This window comes from Choloepus didactylus, chromosome 4 (genome assembly GCF_015220235.1).
Source record: "Choloepus didactylus isolate mChoDid1 chromosome 4, mChoDid1.pri, whole genome shotgun sequence".
Classification (NCBI taxonomy): Eukaryota; Metazoa; Chordata; class Mammalia; order Pilosa; family Megalonychidae; genus Choloepus; species Choloepus didactylus.
Window position 1 is genome coordinate 173,988,303 of NC_051310.1, and position 18,264 is coordinate 174,006,566.

Genomic DNA, 18,264 nt, shown 5'->3' on the forward strand with positions numbered 1-18,264 from the left:
AGGGACTGGAATATCCACAGGTCTGAATGTATTATTCCACCAAAGTAATTACCAATTACAAAATGAAAATGTTCCTCTAGAATGGAGATATCAGGTGGTCACCGGCTTAACCAAGTAACCAAACTTAGCATCACCAATTGTGGGAAAACCTGACATCATACAATTCCTGAAATAATCCCCTAAAATGTACCCAGAATCCCTTATGAAATACCCTTGCCAAAAATGTGGAAACTGAATCTAAACATAAAGTAATAATCAGACATAACCAGAATAAGACATTCAACCATACAATTGGCCTGGACTCTTCTTAAAAGAGACTAAAGAGATTTGGTAACAAGATTAAAATGCATGCAACTTGATTGCATATTGGATTGGGGAAAAAAGCTATAAAAGACAGAGGAAATTTGAATGTGAACAGCATATTAGATGATATTATGGACATATGTTAATTAAGCTTTACAATGGTATTGTGGTTATGTAGAAGAATGGCTTTATTATTAAGAGATGCATTCTGAAAAATTTATGGACGAGGTGTTGTAATATCTATAATGAAACAGCAAATGTGGGGGGAGAGAAAAAGCAAAATGTCAAAATGTTGCCAATTGGTTAATGTAGATGGTGATTCTTCCAAAGTTTCCAAAGATTTGAAAATTTCACAATAAAATCTTGGATAGCAATCTGTGCCAATAGCAAGAATAGGACTAAATAAAGTTGTGGATAGGGCTAGACCAGGTAATCATCCAACTTATTCCTGATCACAGATGTTTCCATAGTGTCCAATGCATGGAATTAAAATGAATCCTTTGTCTTACAATTTTAATGTAACTTAAAATGGTTATTTCTTTAATAAATGAAAAGGATCCATTAATATATATTTGGGCTTCCAGTAAGAGACTCTTATCACCACATAAGTAAACCTAAAATAGACTCTAACACTCAATATCTTTAATCTTTAAAATTACTAACTTGTTAGAGTGGTTCATCTATTCATTTATGCAAAATACAATCAGAAAATAATTCATGAGCACCTATTATTAGCCAGGCATGATTGTAGACATTAGAGATAGAAAAACAAATGATACAGATATGTTTCATTTCTCCAGGGACTAACCAGCCATGGGAGAGACAGAGATTAAATAAGTAACCACATTAGACAGCTGTATTATTACAAATTACGATATATGTTGTGAGGGGAGAAAACAACTCATCTTTAAGAATGTATATAGGGACTTTATTTAGATTGTGGGATTCGAGAAGCTCTTGATCAAGTGTCATTTGAGCTGAGCCCTGAGGAAAAGGAAGGAGCTAAGCTGAAGAGTAGAAGAATGAGCAAAAGAAATGAATATACAAAGGCTTGGAGGCAAAAAAAATCTTGACAAGTTCAGGAAACCAAAAAAAGTTCATCAAGGCAGAAGTCTATCTAGAGAAGGCAACATTAGTAAGATGGGACTCTCCAAAATTTAGAGGTTTGATAGAAGGAAAAAAAATCATAAAGGAGCTGAGAACAGAAAATAGAGAAAAGTAGAAGGAAAAGAGAGAGAGTATGAAATCATGGAAGTCAAGAAGAGAGAGGTTCCAGAAAGAGGAAGCAACCGTGTGAAACACTGCTGTGTGGGTGGCTTAAGGAGAGGACTGGGCAAAATGGGAGCCAATGTTGCCTTAGTAAGTCTGTCTTTCAGGTCTCTGATCCCACCTTATTCAAGAAAGCAGCTTCTTTAGCAGCATCTACATACAGACCCCTAAATCCTTACCAGTAGTGCTGGTAGCAGAGAAAATTTGTCTCCTGAAGCCTGTAGTCAGTAGCATGGTGAGAGAAGTCCAGGAATTGTCAGGTAATTATGGATGGTGGTATTGTGTGTTTCAATATCCTCCACTACCCAGCAAGAGACAGGAAACGAGAACAAAGGAAGAAGAAAAAGGAAACTTTGGCATGTTTTAAAAAATGTATCCTTAGGGGCCACCAGCTGCTATTACTCTCTTAACTTTTTTTTTTTTTTTTTTGGCTATGAAAAAAACTTTAGGAAAAAAAGGGAGTTAAAATAATCAGTTTTATTTTTAAATTAAATTGGTGATGAAAAAAGATGCGAACAAATACAAGAATTTTAATTTTCTTAGAAAGATTTCTTGTGTATTTTAAGCAATTAAAAATGTTATTGTCAAAAACTATCTTAAGAATTATTCTTTTCTTCTAGCAAAAATGTTAAAACGAAAAGTTCAAAATCTGATTTCTTTTAATTAAAGCTCCATAAATACTAATAATACATGTTTTAAGAAGTTTATTATTTGAATCTGTTTTGGAGTTCACCAAAATAGAATCATAATTTTTAGATTTATATACTAGTATTTTATGATAATTTCTGCCAAAATATTATGTAGCTCCCCATCTGTAAAATATAAATTATGATACTTACCTCATAGTAGTTGTTGCAAGGATCATGTGAGTTACGGCAAGTAAAGTCCCAAGACAGTGATTTGTACAGAATTAAATACTATTGTTAACAAGTTTTCTCATTACATTTCATTATTATTTAAAATAAAGTTAACAGGGGCCCAATTTCCCCTCTCATCAGAACAAATAAATTATTCAATAAATAAATATTGGATAAATATGTTGGATATCAGGCAACAACAGATGGTGATTCCTGAGAAACTGGCAACAAATAATATGAGCTCTGTGGGTATTCACTAGTTTACTTAGCACTGCATGCTTGTCAGGAAATTACCTGAGGCCAAGGACCAAGAATGGGAAACAACCATCCGTAGAGAAGATGTTACACAGAAGTAATAGTGCTCAGACCTCATGCAGGGCCAGGAACAGTGCTGGTTCTCTCAACTAAAAGTCAGAGACTCTGAGATTGGATAAAAAGCAGGAACAACTCTATGCTGCCTACAAGAAATCCATTTTAAATATAAAGACACAGGTAAGTTAAATGTAAAAGGATGGAAAAAGATATACCATGCTGTGATGGTTAAGTTCATGTGTCAACTTGGCCAGATGATGGTACCCAGGAGTCTGGTCAAGCAGGCACTGGCCTAACCATTACTGCAAGGACATTTGTGGCTGGTTAATAAATCATAAGGCTGGTTTATTAAATCAGCAGTCAATTGTCTGCAGCTGTGACTGATTACATTGCCAAAGGGCATGTCTTCCATAATGAGAGAAGTTAATCAGCTGGATTTAATCCAATCAGTTGAAGACTTTTAAGCGGGATAGACAGAGGACCTTCACTTCTTCAGCTAACCAATGAAGCATTTCCTGAGGAGTTCATGGAACACATTCATTGAACACGTTCATTGAATTTGCCAGTTGACTGCCTGAGGAGTTCATCGAACAAGACGTTAGAGTTGTCAGTTTGCTGCCTGCCCTGAAGAATTTGGACCTGTGTATACCTACAGTTGTGTGAGACACTTTCATAAATCTTATATTTATAGATATCTCTTGTTGATTCTGTTTCCCTAGAGAACCCTAACTAATGCACATACCAATACTAATAAAGAAAGAAAAAGTATATTTCAGAATAAAGAATATTACCAGGGATTTAAAAAAAAGATTATTTCTAAATATAGGGGTCAAAACCTCAAGAGATCAAACTTATTTGTTTATATACTTAATAACAAAGCTTCAAAATAAATGAAGAAAAAAACTAGGTACTGCAAAAAGAAACAGACAAGTCCATAATTAAATATAATATATATTATATAATATATAATAATGTATAATTATAATATATAACAATATATTCAATACCCCTCTCTCAATAATTAACAGACATAAAATCAGCAAGAAATCATGAACAACACTATCAACCAACTTGATCTAATTGACATTTATAGAACACTCCACCCAACCACAGTGGAATACACATTCTTTTCAAGTTCACAGAACACTTACAAGATAGATATATTATGGGTTACCACAAATGTCTCAATAAATTTAGAAGGATTCAAGTCATAAAATGTATGTTCTCTGACCACAATGGAATTAAAAGGATTAAACTCAAACAAAACAAAAACTCAAGTGGTACTTTAACTTCTTATTTTGCCTTACTATTTCCCATCTCAGCATATTTTTAAGATTGTCAATTGGCTTTTTGCTTCTCAGCACCACAAATTAAACCAGCAGGTGAAAAGACAAAGACTTTATGCTGTTAAAACATAAGTCAAAGAAGATGGTTTTTTGTCTATCAACCTGGAAGTGCTAGCAGAAGGCTGTGAATCAATCAGCCTTTATTCTACAACCAAGACTTTATTCTACAAGCTTCCCCCTGCTTTGTGCCTTACTCTTCTTAATTACTAGCTAAGAATGTCCAAGGAATGCAAGAGTGAGACCCCAATTCCTTTCTTATGTCTGAGAGTTGCACAGGTCATGGATAAAAGTTGAGGTCAAGGATAAAGGGAAAGGAGAGGAGAAATTTTCCACTAATGTAAAAATTCAGACATTTGTTTCTTTAAATGGTGAAAAATTATTGGTTGATGCAACTAATGCTTTCTGAGTAAAGAAAATTTTCTTTAGAGCATTTTTAGATCCTTACCTCAGGAATGAAGACTTTTCTTTCCCTGTGAAGACTAAGGAGCCAACTTTGAAATACCTTAGGATTCAACTTTGAAATCCCATAGATTTTCAAAGGTATCAAGGCCCAAAACAGATTTTAAAAAATTTTCTAGATAAAATTTCTTTATCTTTAAATTAATGTTATAAAAACTTAGAGAAAAAAATTTTTACATACAAAATTGGGTGAAATCAAGCCAAGGAGCCTCATTTTTTAAGTTAATATTAGGAGGAATAAATGAAATTATCTGTAATGCCACTTGTGCCACCTGTTTTATAATAAGTTAATTATACATACCGTATTGTACTGGCACAATAATACAGGGGCACTCTAAGAAAAAGTGTATACACACACGTACACATATACACATATACACACACGTATCTTACAATAAGTTATAGGAGCGGCTGTTTTTCACGTTACAAAAGAAAGCATTATACATTTTATTTAGATAGTTACCTTGTCTACTGAGAGGTCATGTAGCGAAGGTTCAAGACATAATACCAAGATTGGTGTGAACTGAAACACACTCTGACAAGTTGGGGAACACTAGGCAAGTCATATAATTTACCTTATTTTTACTTTCACTTGTGAAATGATGATATTAAAATTATTTAGAATATTTTTAAATTCTAATTCATTTGTGATTCTATTAAAATGTAACTAGAAGCATATTTAATACATATTAAACAAATTTCTATGGCTTTTTTTGATTTAATGTTACAATACCAAAAATATAATTTCTATGTGTGTGTATATATATATATATGTATGTATGTATATGCATATATAAAATGAATTGAGCTGGTTTAGTTCTCATTTAGTTTTCCAGTAAAATATATTGGCCATTTGCTAATTATAAGAGTAAAGTCTACAATGCTTTCCATATATTGTACACTTAAGACTATCAAACTGGTTTTATTAAAATATGATGTAGGTTACATTAAAAAAGAAAAAAGAACTAAAGTAAAAGACCTAACTGCACACATGGGGGAACTAGAGAAAGAACAGCAAACTAATTATAAAACAAACAGAAGGAAAAATATAGCAAAGATTATAGAAGAAATAAATGAAATAGAGAATTAAAAAACAATAGAAAGAATCAACAAAACCAAAAGTTCTTTGAGAAGATCGATAAAATTGGCAAACCCTTAGCTAGACTGACAAAGGAAAAAAGAGAGAAGATTCAAACAAGATCAGAAACAAGAAGGGGGCATTACTACTGACACCACAGAAATAAAAAGGATCATAAGAGGATACTATGAACAACCGTATGCCAACAAATTAGACAACTTAGATGAAATGGACAGATTCCAAGAAACACATGAATGAATGACACTGACTCCAGAAGAAACAGAAGACTTCAACAGGCCAATTATGAGTAAAGAGATTGAAACAGGCATCAAAAACCTCCCAAAGAAGAAAGCCCAGGACCAGATGGCTTCACAGGGGAATTCTACCAATCATTCCAAGAATTAATACCAATCATGTTCAAATTGTTCCAAAAAATTGAAGGAGGGAACACTAACTAACACATTCTATGAAGCCAGTATCACCCTAATACCAAAGCCAGATGAAGATAGTAGAAAAAAAGAAAATTGCAGAACAATTTCTCAAATGAATATACATGCAAAAATCTTCAACAAAATACTTGCAAATTGAATCCAAAAGCACATTAAAAGACTTATACACCATGATCAGGTGGGTTTTATCCCAAATATGTGAAGGTGGCTCAACACAAGAAAATCAATTAATGTAATACACCACATTAACAAATCAAAGGGGGAAAACCATGTGATCATCTCAATTGATGCAGAAAAGTTATTTGACAAAACCCAGCATTCTTTCTTGATAAAAACATGTTGAAAGATAGGGATAGAAGAAAACTTCCTCAACATGATAAAGGGCATATATAAAAAACCCATAGCTAATATTGTACTCAGTGGTGAGACTGAAAGCTTTCCCTCTAAGATCTGGAACAAGAAAAGGATAGCTACTGTCACTACTGTCTCCACTGTTAATATCCAAAATATAAAAAGAAATTCTACAACTCAAAAACAAAAAGACAAACACTCAATTTAAAAATGGCCAAAAGACTTGAATAAACAGTTCTCCAAAGAGGAAATACAAATGGCTAAAAAGCACAAGAAAAGATGCTCAGCATCACTAGCTATCTGGGAAATGCAAGTCAAAACCACATTGACATATTTCACTAAAATGGCAACTATTAAAAAAATAGGAAACTACAAGTGTTGGAAAGGATGTGGAGAAATAGGAACACTCATTCACTGCTGGTGGGAATGTAAAATGGTGCAATTGTTGTGGAAGACAGTTTGGCAGTTCCTCAGGAAGCTAAGTATAGAATTGCCATATGATCCAGCAATCCATCTGCTAGGTATATACCCAGAAGAACTGAAAGCAGGGACTCGAACAGACATTTACACACTGATGTTCATAGCGGCCTTAATCACAATTGCCAAAAGACGGAAGCAAACCAAGTGTCCATCAACTTATTAATGGATTTTAAAAATGTGGTATATACGTATAATGGAATATTATTCAGTTTTGGAAGAATGAGTCCTGATGCATGCAACAACATGGATGAACCTTGAGGACATTATGGTGAGTGAAATAAACCAGACAAAAAAGGACAAATATTGTATGCTCTTTCGAATATGAACTAATTATAAGAAGCAAACTCATAGAGTTAAAATTTAGAATATAGGTTACCAGGAGATAGCATGAGGTTAGACAATGGGAAGCTGATGCTTAATTTGTGCAGAATTTTTAATTAGGTTTATTAGAAGTGCTTGGAAATGGATAGAGGTGATGGTAGCACATTATCATGAGTGCAATTAACAGCGCTGAATTACGTGTGATTGCGGTTGAAAGGGAAAGTGTAGGATCATGTACGTCACTAGAAGGAAAGCTAGAGGATAAAACATGGGATTGTATAACACAGTGAACCCTGTTGTGGACAATGATTGTGCCTAATAGTACAAATATAAGAATGTCCTTTCATGAATTATAACAAATATATGACACTATTACATGCTGTTAATAGAGTGGTAAATGAAGAAAATGCACCTAATGGAAACTATAGACTATAGTTAATAATAATATTTTAATATTCTTTCAGTCATAACAAAGGTAACACACCAATGCTAAGTGTCAATAATAGGAGGGTGTAAGAGGTATGGGGTTTTTCTTTTTAGAGTAATGAACATGTTCTAATATTGATTGTGCTGATGAATGCACAACTCTGATTATACTGTGAGACACTGATTGTACACACTGGATAGATTTGTATGGGGTGTGAACATGTGTCAATATAACTTTTTAAAAATAAAGCTCAGAATAAAATATGAAAACAAAATGATGTAGGCTGTTTCCATTCTTCTCAGTGGCTCTCTCTCCATGAACATTGCATCTCACACCCCCACCCCAGAGAACAAACCTCAAAGTCTTAGCCTACTAATAAAAATATTACAGAAGAGGGATGTTGGCTAGGACCTTGATTCTAGTGGTTATTACTACGCCTTAATAATTTTTCAGAGGAATGCTTCATTTAGATTACTTTTATATACCAAGTCACAACAAGATGATAGATATTTTCATTTGTCATTTATTGATTATACCTTTAATTTTTATGGAAAGCTGTTTACCATGCCTTTGGCATGTAGACTTGTTAAACTGTAATTCTTCCAAGTTGGGCATGTGTCACTGTGTACAATTTCATTGAGGGGAATAGGAAATTGTTTGGCATTCAAGTTTTTCCACAGATTACAAAGTGTAGAAGAGCCTAGCAGATTTGGAGGAAACCCAGTTTACTTTTGCTTTCATGTCCCCAGAAAATTTCCAATCAATACTTAGCATTAATGTTTTAATTGAGAATTAACATCACCGTAATTGGAAGTGAGGATCAGCATCCTGAAGTTTAGGAGAGGACTTTGGTTGGGGAGGTCATTACACTAGGGAGTGCAAACACTGGAAAGGGAAAACAAATTATTTGTTTCCTTGGTCAAGGACACACAGTAAGCACTTGAATTGGTGGTCAACTGTGATTTGCTTCCTCAGCCAGCAACTCTGGCAACACTTTGGATTTATAGCAGAGTATACAAGTAGCAGGGACTTTGAAAGCAAAGGATAAAAGAACCCAGGAAAAGGTTACTAGTCCTTAAAGATTTGTTCCTCATTTCAAGGACTTAAGAGATTTTCCCCAGTCTAAAAGCAGACTGCACTCGTGTTGCTATACTCAGTATGCTCCCCAGCTGCTCTTCCTAAATAATTACTCCTTGAGGAAACCAATGACATTTGAGCCTGTATTATCAACAATCCTTTATTTTCTGTCTGGGAATTTCAAACCAATATCCTCCCAGCACGATCAATGTAGACAGGTTTGCTTTCCATTTTGGTAAAAATAAAATTTTAAAATATTGTATTTTGCTTTCTTTTTACTTCCAATGTTTTGAAATTTTCAATCGAATTCTCCAGAATAGACAAAAAGAAAAACGTCCTCCTGGCATTCCCCACCCCCCAATAGACCCTAAAGCACTTCCACCTCTGGCTAGTCCTTCCAAGGCAGGAGTGTCCAGGCCAGAAGCAGCTCCTCAGTTGAACAGAGGGAATTCAGGGGAAGGGGAATTTCTGTAGGAATCCTCAGATCCACAAAGGAGTTCCACTTTTTCTTTTCATCTTTCACTGAAAGAAGAAAACCCTGCTCAGAAAGAGTACCCACTGTGCCCTGATACCCTACAGGTCGCCGAAGCCAAGAGAGGACCCTGCCAGCGAGGCGCCTTCTGCCCTGTCCCGCAGACCACAGTCCCCGACCTTCACCCCATTGTCTGTGCGAAGTGCAGAATTGGAGGGCAAAGTTGCGGCCTCAGCATCATTCTCCACGCCCTGTGGGGACATCTGCTCCTTCCTAGGGCTGGAGGAAGGGCTCTTGTTGAAGCAGAGTTTGAAAAGTCCTAGCACTGTTATGGTCAAAATAACCAACACTACTACTGCTATGCTCACAAGTATGACGACCACGGTGGAGGAGTCGAAACCCTGGGAAATGGCACTGGAAGACGTGGAGTTAAACTTGGGAATCACACTCTCTGAAGGGGTGGTGGTGGCCTTGGACTTGGCTTGAGGGGACATCTGAAGGGTAGATATCGTGCTCTGGGCTCCCCGCTGAGGAATCTCGGGAACAGCTGTTACTAAACTGCCTTGTCCAAGGATATGGGGTATGTCTTCTGGATTCTCATGAACACTGGGTGCCCATGTTTTCTTCGACAGGGGACTGGCTGCAGTGGTGGGTGGGCGCCTGGTGGCCACCTTCGTCCCCCCAGGGGCCTGCTGTCCTTCCCCATGGGTTACACAGGAGCGTCCGTCCTTACCCAGCTCAAAGCCCACCACACACTCACAGGCAAAACTTCCCAAGTCATCTAGGCAGTTAGAGAGCTCAGCGCATTTGCCAGCACGGAGGTACCTGCCGGGGCAGGGACAGAGCACGCCTCCGGAGGGTATTCCGTCCCAGCGCGCGCCGGCCTCGTCCGCGATGCAGGTGGCCGAGATGGAGAGCTGCCCGGGGCAGAGCGCACTCACCTTGGTCCCCGGGGGGCTGAAGTCCAGCGCGGCGCTATGTAACTGGAAGGGCGCGCGGTAATTCAAATTGGAGGCGGCCCCAGGGCGCGGCGCGGGGCACAAGCCGTCAAACTCATACTTGCACAGGTAGCCGTCGGCGCGCAGGTAGCATCTCATTTCCTTCCAGCCTGTGGGTTCTATCCCTCCGGTAGCCAGGAGACCCGCGCAACTCCTGGAGGTGCAGGAGCGTTGGGGCTCCTCCGCCCACTGCAGCGTCTCGCTTTCCGTCCCGCCGCCGTCGGGGTACAGCCAGGAGAAACCCCGCAGCAGTTCGTTCTCCTGGGTGCAGTGGGATTTTGTGCGTTCTAGCGCAACCCAGAACACAAGGTCTTTGGAGCCTCCTCCGGGCCCCGGACCCGCCCGCAGGAGAGCGAGCACTGCGCGGAGCTCAGCGCCTCCGCGCACAGTGCTGAGCGCCCCGCCGCGCAGATTGCAGGCCTCCTGGGCCGCCAGACGCTTGATGGTAGCGTGGTGCAGGCTGTAGCAGGCTCCCGAGGCCGAGCATCCGGCGCGGTCGGCTGTGGGGTGCTCGCTAAGGCCCGGCTCAGGGCAGAGCGCCTGCCAGAGGAGGCACAGGGCGAGGGCGGGCCTCATCTTGGAGGCCCCTTAGCTATTCCCCGCTTGGGTCTGTCCCGCCTGAGGGCGCGGAGCTGTCTCCCGAGTGCGGTCACCGCCCCTTACAGCTGGCTTCATCCCGCCCTCGCTCCCGCCGGCTCCCCCAGGCGCCAAGAATCATCCCCGGTCTCAGGCAGCCAACAGTTTCCCTTCGGCCGTCACAGGAAATGTGTCCGGAGCTCTGCCAGGCCCTGCATAGCCCTGATTTATTCTGGGGTCAGAAACACAGCCGGCGCCCGCAGCACCGGGAACATAGTGGACCAGAAGGTCAAACACCCTACTTAGAGCAGGAGAAAAAGAGAGAAACTCGCTGCTTGGATGAAGTGGATCATTTTCCCCGCTCATGGCTTCAATGAGGGGAGTTTCAGGACCTCAGATCCCAGAACACATTGGTGAACACTGGCAGGAAGGACTGGAGAAAACGCACTTGCTTGTAGTTGTGAGTGTCAGCCAACTCCCGTCCATTGTGTTTCTGTTCCGAATCGTGGAGCTGGCGTCAGAACAATTTGTAGACGGTTCCAGTTTAGAGCAGTTCTGCGACAGTGGGAAAAAAAAAATCTTATGAGAGATCTAAGCCTCTCCCTTCACCACCAGAGGCAGTATTATTTAATCACGGATCTCGTTCTCAGTTCTGTTCCTCTCTTCTGTCAAAGGAGACTGGTGAGCTAATTGCTAGTCAAACAATTTGGACTTCCCTTAAGGATTTTAAACAGGAAATTCTGCTCTTCCGCCAGCCCTTGCTTTAAAAGTTTATTTCTCACTTCCTTTTGTTTCTCTTTGAAGGGGCCCTTATTGTTTTACTGAGGAAAGGAAATGCTTTGCTCTCCAGAACATTCCTGTTAGAACTAAATGAAAATAATGGCCTTAGAATTGCATTGTTGGGTGTTAGGTTTCCTTTCTTTAAGCTTATAGTTTATATACAAATGAGTTTGTGGCCTAATTTATGTTAGAGAACAGTTTCCTTATATGTGATTTTTTACCTTTGAACTATGTTAATATCATTTCCCCCAATGAGTAAGTGCTAATATTTATAGCAGTAAGTTGTAAAAGTCCCCTTTAAAGAACTTAGAGTTCAGCATCCTTAAGAAATTAAAATATTTATTACATTATAATGCATATTGTATACTGTAAATAAACAAACTTAATTTGAAAGATGGGTGAGTCAGTTTCTTCAGAGTTCCAACGTGTACTTAGTTTTAATATAAGCACATCAACCCAAGTGACTGTGGGGAGAAATTAAAGACAAGTAAAAGAAGGAAAGGTTAACATCTGCACTGTCTATGAAAGGATTTTCTTGTTAGTGACTTAATTTTACATCAGTTTTGGAAATACATTATCTATTTTGTTCACAATGACCAGATATGTTGCAACAAGAAATACTTCAAGTTTCACCTAAGCCCTCTTAAAGACGCATGATGCTTTTAAATATCTATAAACAGAATGAAAATTAAAAGTGCATGCCACACTTTTAAACTCACTCAGTTGTACAGAATTGGACTGTGCAGATTAATGAGGGGTGGGAAGAAAGGTTACAGGGTCACATCTATATGTTCCCACCTCATTTTTTACCATTACTCTCACTCACTCTTTTTTTCGTCTTCAAAATCCATGAAGATAAACAAAAGATAGTAAACATCATGAATCATTCCCACAGATATCTTACTTTTGCTGACTGTGGAGTTTTGGAGCAGGTTATCTCTTCTACCATTGTTGTTTCCAAATTTAAAGGATACTCATTAGTCCTTCACTTTAGATGCAAGAGGGTACCTTAAACATGGCTTTATATTAAAATTAAGTAACAATGTCTTGGTGAGAAACAAACATGAAAATCCAGGAATCTAATTTAATGGATTTTAAAAATGCTTGCTCACTTGGGCCAACTCTATATACCTTTGCAGTCTTATTACTGTGCATTTGTACAAGTGTTTATGTTGCAATACATATTTTAGTAAAGCCTTTTAATAACTTAAGTAGTTAATGGAAATTTTTTAGATACTTTTAAAATCACTTGGGATGTGGCGAGGTTTCCAGGATAAGAAAGAATGAATGACCCAAAGCCTATAGTAAATGTATGATCTCCCTGCCTGGCATTCTGTCTAAGGTGGGATATTAGCAGAGAAGAATGTAAGGGACCTAATGATTATATATCATACTCCTTGCCATGCATGGAATGATGTGATGGAGGAAGAGTCTGAAAAATAAATTAACTCAAAGTAAGACATATATCATTTTGTAATTAATTGCTCTGTATTGATCTAAATACCAATAATATTTTGAAATGTATATCTGGAAAAACTGGAAACGGAGGATTTTTTTTTATTAGTAAATAATTTATCAAGATCACAGTGGGATATAATTTTACCACTGGGTTGCAAATATTTAGAAATCTGACAAAGTGTGGGTCCACAGGCTCTTTTATATGTTACAGATGAGAGCAATCACTTTGGCAAAGTATGTCATTTTTTCCTAAAATTGAACACTTCCATACCCTATAACTCAGCACTTCCATTATACTAAGTATATACTCGAGAGAAACTCTTGTGTGTGTACAATAGGAGAGACATAAAGGATGTTTATAGTAGCACTAATATCTTACATACTAAACACTCAGAATCAAATAAAATGCTTGGAAAAATCATGAGAAAATAACATGAACCAAGAGCTATAACTTATCTAATTCTGAGCAGCTGAGTTCTAAAATGTAAAATAAAAATAAAACCAAGGTGTTAGTTACATTTCCAAAATACATTCTCAATATATTTTCTTTTAATGCACACATTCTTTGGCAGGCACTGTATCTCTAAATTTAAGCCAATTATTATTCTGAAAAAGTTGACTAAATAAATATTTTCTGTTTCTAGACTTTCCAGATAATCTGTACATTATTGGTAAGAATCATGTATAGTATTTTTTTTGTTATTTCATTTACACAAGGCTACCCAAGGAACTATAGAGAATGATAAAGGAAAGTGAATTTAGTCCAAGATTTTCAATTTGATTTTAATTTAAAGTACCAGAAACAAGTAAAAAGAGGGTGTGAAGCGAGTTGCTATATGGTGCATCATGGAAACACAGGCTCAGGCACAACAGAAACATTCAGTATATGATCACTTTATTACTTACACAGAACAAAGGGTCCAAAACAGCAGAAGAAGAGATCCCATCCGGGCCCATCTCCCAGGGAGGCCAACTGCTCAGGTCAGGGTGGATGGATGGCAGCTCAGAACGCCCCACTTTGTGTTAGAGGGGAGAGACCGATCTGTGCTGCCAAGGGTGGGGTATTTATACAACCCTGGGGGAGGGGGCCCTGCCACTGAGAGTTCCCACCCTGATAAGCAACTGGGCTGCTTGATTCAGGTTTCTAGGTTCAAAGCATGGTCAGTCCCATTCATTAGACTTAGCATCTGGGCTTGGAATGGAAGCAGACTGAAACAATAGGAAAGGAGGGGGGTTGAGGAGGCAAGCACTGGGAGATGGTCACTGAGAAAGCTGAGAATATGTCTGTGACTACCCCAGGATGGGGAAAGATCAACTTTTTTTCTAACCATATCCCAAGCAATCTTATAAATACATAAAGCTGATCATAATCATCACTGAATAAATCCTGTCATTGCTGGAAAAAAACAGTATCTGGTCTTAGCATACTTCTGATTTCACATAAGATATATAGAACTACCTCAGAGGAAATTGAAAAGGCAGAGAACATTCCATTAGGAGAACATGGCCTTCAGAAGCTAATTTATAGAGTTGAGGATAAGAATTATGAAGATCCACAGTCTTTTAGAGCTGGACTGGATTTAAGAAAAATGATTGACATTTTTATATTTTATTGAGAAATTTAAAAATTCGATGTCACAGGTGTCCCTGAAGTGCTTAATCAATATTAAAATCTGGTGACTCCATTTGTTGAAAACACAACTGCTAATCTTCCTTATATGCATGTTCTAATCAGGTTGTATGGTTTGACTCAACCCAACAGATCATATAGGCACATAACATAGCAAATTCATATGCACCCTATAAATTGATGGAGACTTCTTTTATGTGGCGTGTTTAAGACATCTACATACATACATTTATATGCAATCAGTCATTCAGAAATTTATGTCACAATGATAAGTAGTCCTCTGGTTTAGCGATCAACATGATTAAATATATAAAATAAAAAACTTTATATTAAACTTTCAGCTCCTTCATTTAAAATGCCCTCTAAGCAGAAAAAGTGTTGATTGTATCCTGTGTACTCTGGAGGTAATATCAAAAAATATTTCCTATTGGCCATTACAGAATTAGTACACTTCCCTTTTGCATTGCCAAAACCACAGCAGCCAGGAGATTCTACCACATCAGGATTTGTTTCAATCTCTCTTTCTCTTCTTCCAGCATGGCTCATTCTCTTCTGCTTCCTGTGGGCTTACTCCAAATGCCCTTGAACAAAGGTCACTAGCAGTTCTCATGTCACACCCTTATAACAGTCTGCTAAAGAAGGAGAGTCTTTTCTTTTAGCTCTAATAAGAATATCCCAAGTCATTTGCTTGTCATTGGCCCAGTTACTCTAGGCCAAGAGAGGACCCAACGATTAGCTGAACTTAAGAGGCAGGATCTGCACCCAAAGAATATGTAAGGTGTATTTAATTCTAACTGACACAGACCCAGTTTTATGCTTTCACTTTGATCATCCTCATCAGGTGCTATCATAATTCACCTATGTCTTTCTCTTGTTCTGCCTACATCATTCTGGGCCCCATGGAATCCATCCTTCACAGTCATTAAGGCAATCTTTAAAAGCCTTGCTCTGACTGGGTCTCTCTTCTCTGTAAAACCCCTGTAATAATTTTGCATTGTTCTTAAAATAAAGCTCGAAATGCTTAATGAAACCTATAAGACCCTGGCTCCTATGCCCCTTTCCTGCTTTTTCTTGTCCCTCCTGTCACTGCTCAATTGCCTGTGACTCAGTGAGGTGTTCCAGGCGACCCAATCTGCTTTATCCCTCCAACCATGCCTCCCTCCCCAGTCTTCTTCTGTGACATTAACCTATTTCGTTTTGTTCATAGCAGTTATTACTCTCTGAAATTTTCTCATTCATTTATTTGTTTGATTGTCCCACTCAATGTAAGCTCCATAAAAACTGGGAGAACTTGTCAAATAAATAAATGATTATGTGAAAGGATCTTCTGTCACTCACCCCCTTGTTCATTATGCTGCAGCCACACTGGCTTCTTCTCTGTCCCTCCAAAGCACCTAGTTTCTTACATAATGTCCCTTTGCCTAAAACATTCCTCTCTTGTCCACTGGATTGCTTTTTGTTGTTAATTACATTTTTTAATTGTGAAGTATAATGTACATACAAAAAGTAAAGTACCTAAAATACTTATAAACAGTTTACCAAACCTCCATGCAGCCACCATAAGGCCAGTTTATAATTCCAACTTCTTCGGGGCATCTCCTCCCTGTACTGTTCACTTCCAAGACAACTACCCTGGAAGCAGTTTCCTGGAATTGGTAAGGGTAGGTTTGCTTTATGCTCACCCTGATCTTGAGGATGTGGCTCAGTATAATGGTAGGAGGGTCTCCTTGTGGGGGAGGATGTGTTTAGACAATTGCTTCTCTCTTCCCTTGAGGACAGCAAAAGAGAAGTTCAAGATCATCAGAACTGGAGAACGCCTACGGGCAAAAGCAGCCTCAGTGCTTGGTTTAGGTCTCTGTGTTCCTTCTTCCCATTACATTTTGACCTGGATATTTGCATACATACATACATACATACATACACACAAACACACCACACACGCGCAAATGCAGTTCATCTTCATTATTCTCAGATTTCATGTTTTGTGAGTTTGCCTACTTGCTAAAATTTATTTCTAACCCCCAAATCCATACTTATGGCCTTTTCTGGTTATTTGTGGACATGGGCAGAGTGGCAAAACATTTGCTGCATGTGCTTCCAGTTGAAGTCGAACAAGATGATGTTGTCCCTTCTTGTTTCAGCTCTCATACTATACACAAGTGTCCTTTTTGTGGTGTATTTAGTGCCACATTTTTCATGTTTCTGCTTTTGGTTGGTGATTTTGCTGTTTAAAATGGCCCTCAAGTGTAGTGGTGTGGGGATCCAGGGTCCAGCTCCCTCCCCTCCATAGTGATTTCACATAGCAACCTGCTTGACCTGGACAGATATTGAAAGTCATTAGCCCTCCCCAGGGGAGGAAAAAATGTATTGTAAATAAAGCATTGGATCTCCCCTCCCCTGATCATGCTGATAACAGATCTCCATACTCTGTGTCACAAGACCCTGCAGAGACTGTTCTCGCACCTTCTTTGTCCTTACCCTTATAAACCACCCCCTGGCACCTTCTGCTTTTGCTGAGTGCTAGCTTCCATCTTTCTGGGCCGGCTGCTGCCATGGAACCATATCTCCTGTAAGTAAGTCCCATTAAACTCATGTCTAACTCTGTGTCTGGAGTGTTCTTTGGTTTTGGGGCTAAGCTGGGTTGGAACAAGTGGTGAAGTGCTGTCTAGTGTTCTTAAGTGCAAGGAGAATGTGTTGTGCCTTAGGAAGAAAATACGTGTGTTAGATAAGCTTCAATCAGGCATAAGCTATAGTATGCTGGTAATTAGTTCAGTGTTAATAAATCAACCATATATAAAGAAGGTGTTGTGCTGGTTTGAATGTATTATGTCCCCCAAAATGCCATTATCTTTGATGCAATTTTGTGTGAGCAGATGTGTTAGTGTTGATGAGATTGTAATTCTTTGAGTGTTTCCATGGAGACACAACCCACCCGACTATAGGTGATAACTCTGATTAGATTATTTCCATGGAGGTGTGGCCCCACCCATTCAGCATGGGCCTTGATTAGTTTGCTAGAACACTATACAAGCTCAGACAGAAGGAGTGAGTGTGCTATAGCCAGAAAAGACACTTGGAAGAACACACAGGAGCTGAGAGAAGAACTGCAGATGAGACACAGTTTGAAGATGGCCCTTGAAAACAGACTTTTGCTCTGGAGAAGCTAAGAGAGGATGAACACCCCAAGAGCAACTAAGAGTGACGTTTTTGAAGAACTGCAGCCTAGAGAGGAATGTCCTGGGAGAAAGCCATTTTGAAACCGGAACTTTGGAGCAGACGCCAGCCATGTGCCTTCCCAGCTAACAGAGGTTTTCCCGGCACTATTGGCCTTCTTTCAGTGAAGGTACCTGATTGCTGATGACTTACCTTGAACACTTTATGGCCTTAAGACTGTAACTGTGTAACCAAATAAACCCCCTTTTATAAAAAGCCAATCCATCTCTGGTGTTTTGCATTCCGGCAGCATTAGCAAACCAGAACAGGTGTCTTTAAACAGAAACACATGCAAAGCAAGGTTATGCATTGATCAGTTGATGAAAATGTTGTGACCAAGGACTCGCAGGATCCTAACCCTGTATTTTCCCTAGAAGGAATGGTTCAGTATTCACTAATTCAGATTTC

General features: G+C 38.8%; 1 protein-coding gene across 1 annotated transcript; it reads right to left on the bottom strand.

Moving 5' to 3' along the window:
• Positions 1 to 8,157: 8,157 nt before the first annotated feature.
• Positions 8,158 to 11,325, bottom strand: CLEC14A (C-type lectin domain containing 14A). Its single transcript, XM_037831552.1, has 2 exons — positions 10,143 to 11,325; positions 8,158 to 9,251 (listed from the first exon to the last, which is right to left on the bottom strand). The coding sequence occupies exons 1-2, from the start codon at positions 10,773 to 10,775 to the stop codon at positions 9,249 to 9,251; spliced, it is 636 nt and encodes a 211-aa protein (XP_037687480.1). The 5' UTR covers positions 10,776 to 11,325; the 3' UTR covers positions 8,158 to 9,248.
• Between the last annotated feature and the right edge of the window lie 6,939 nt (positions 11,326 to 18,264).

Bases quoted from the DNA above. Each gene is read 5' to 3' on its own strand.
- CLEC14A (XM_037831552.1), bottom strand. From the start codon at position 10,775: ATGAGGCCCGCCCTCGCCCTGTGCCTCCTCTGGCAGGCGCTCTGCCCT.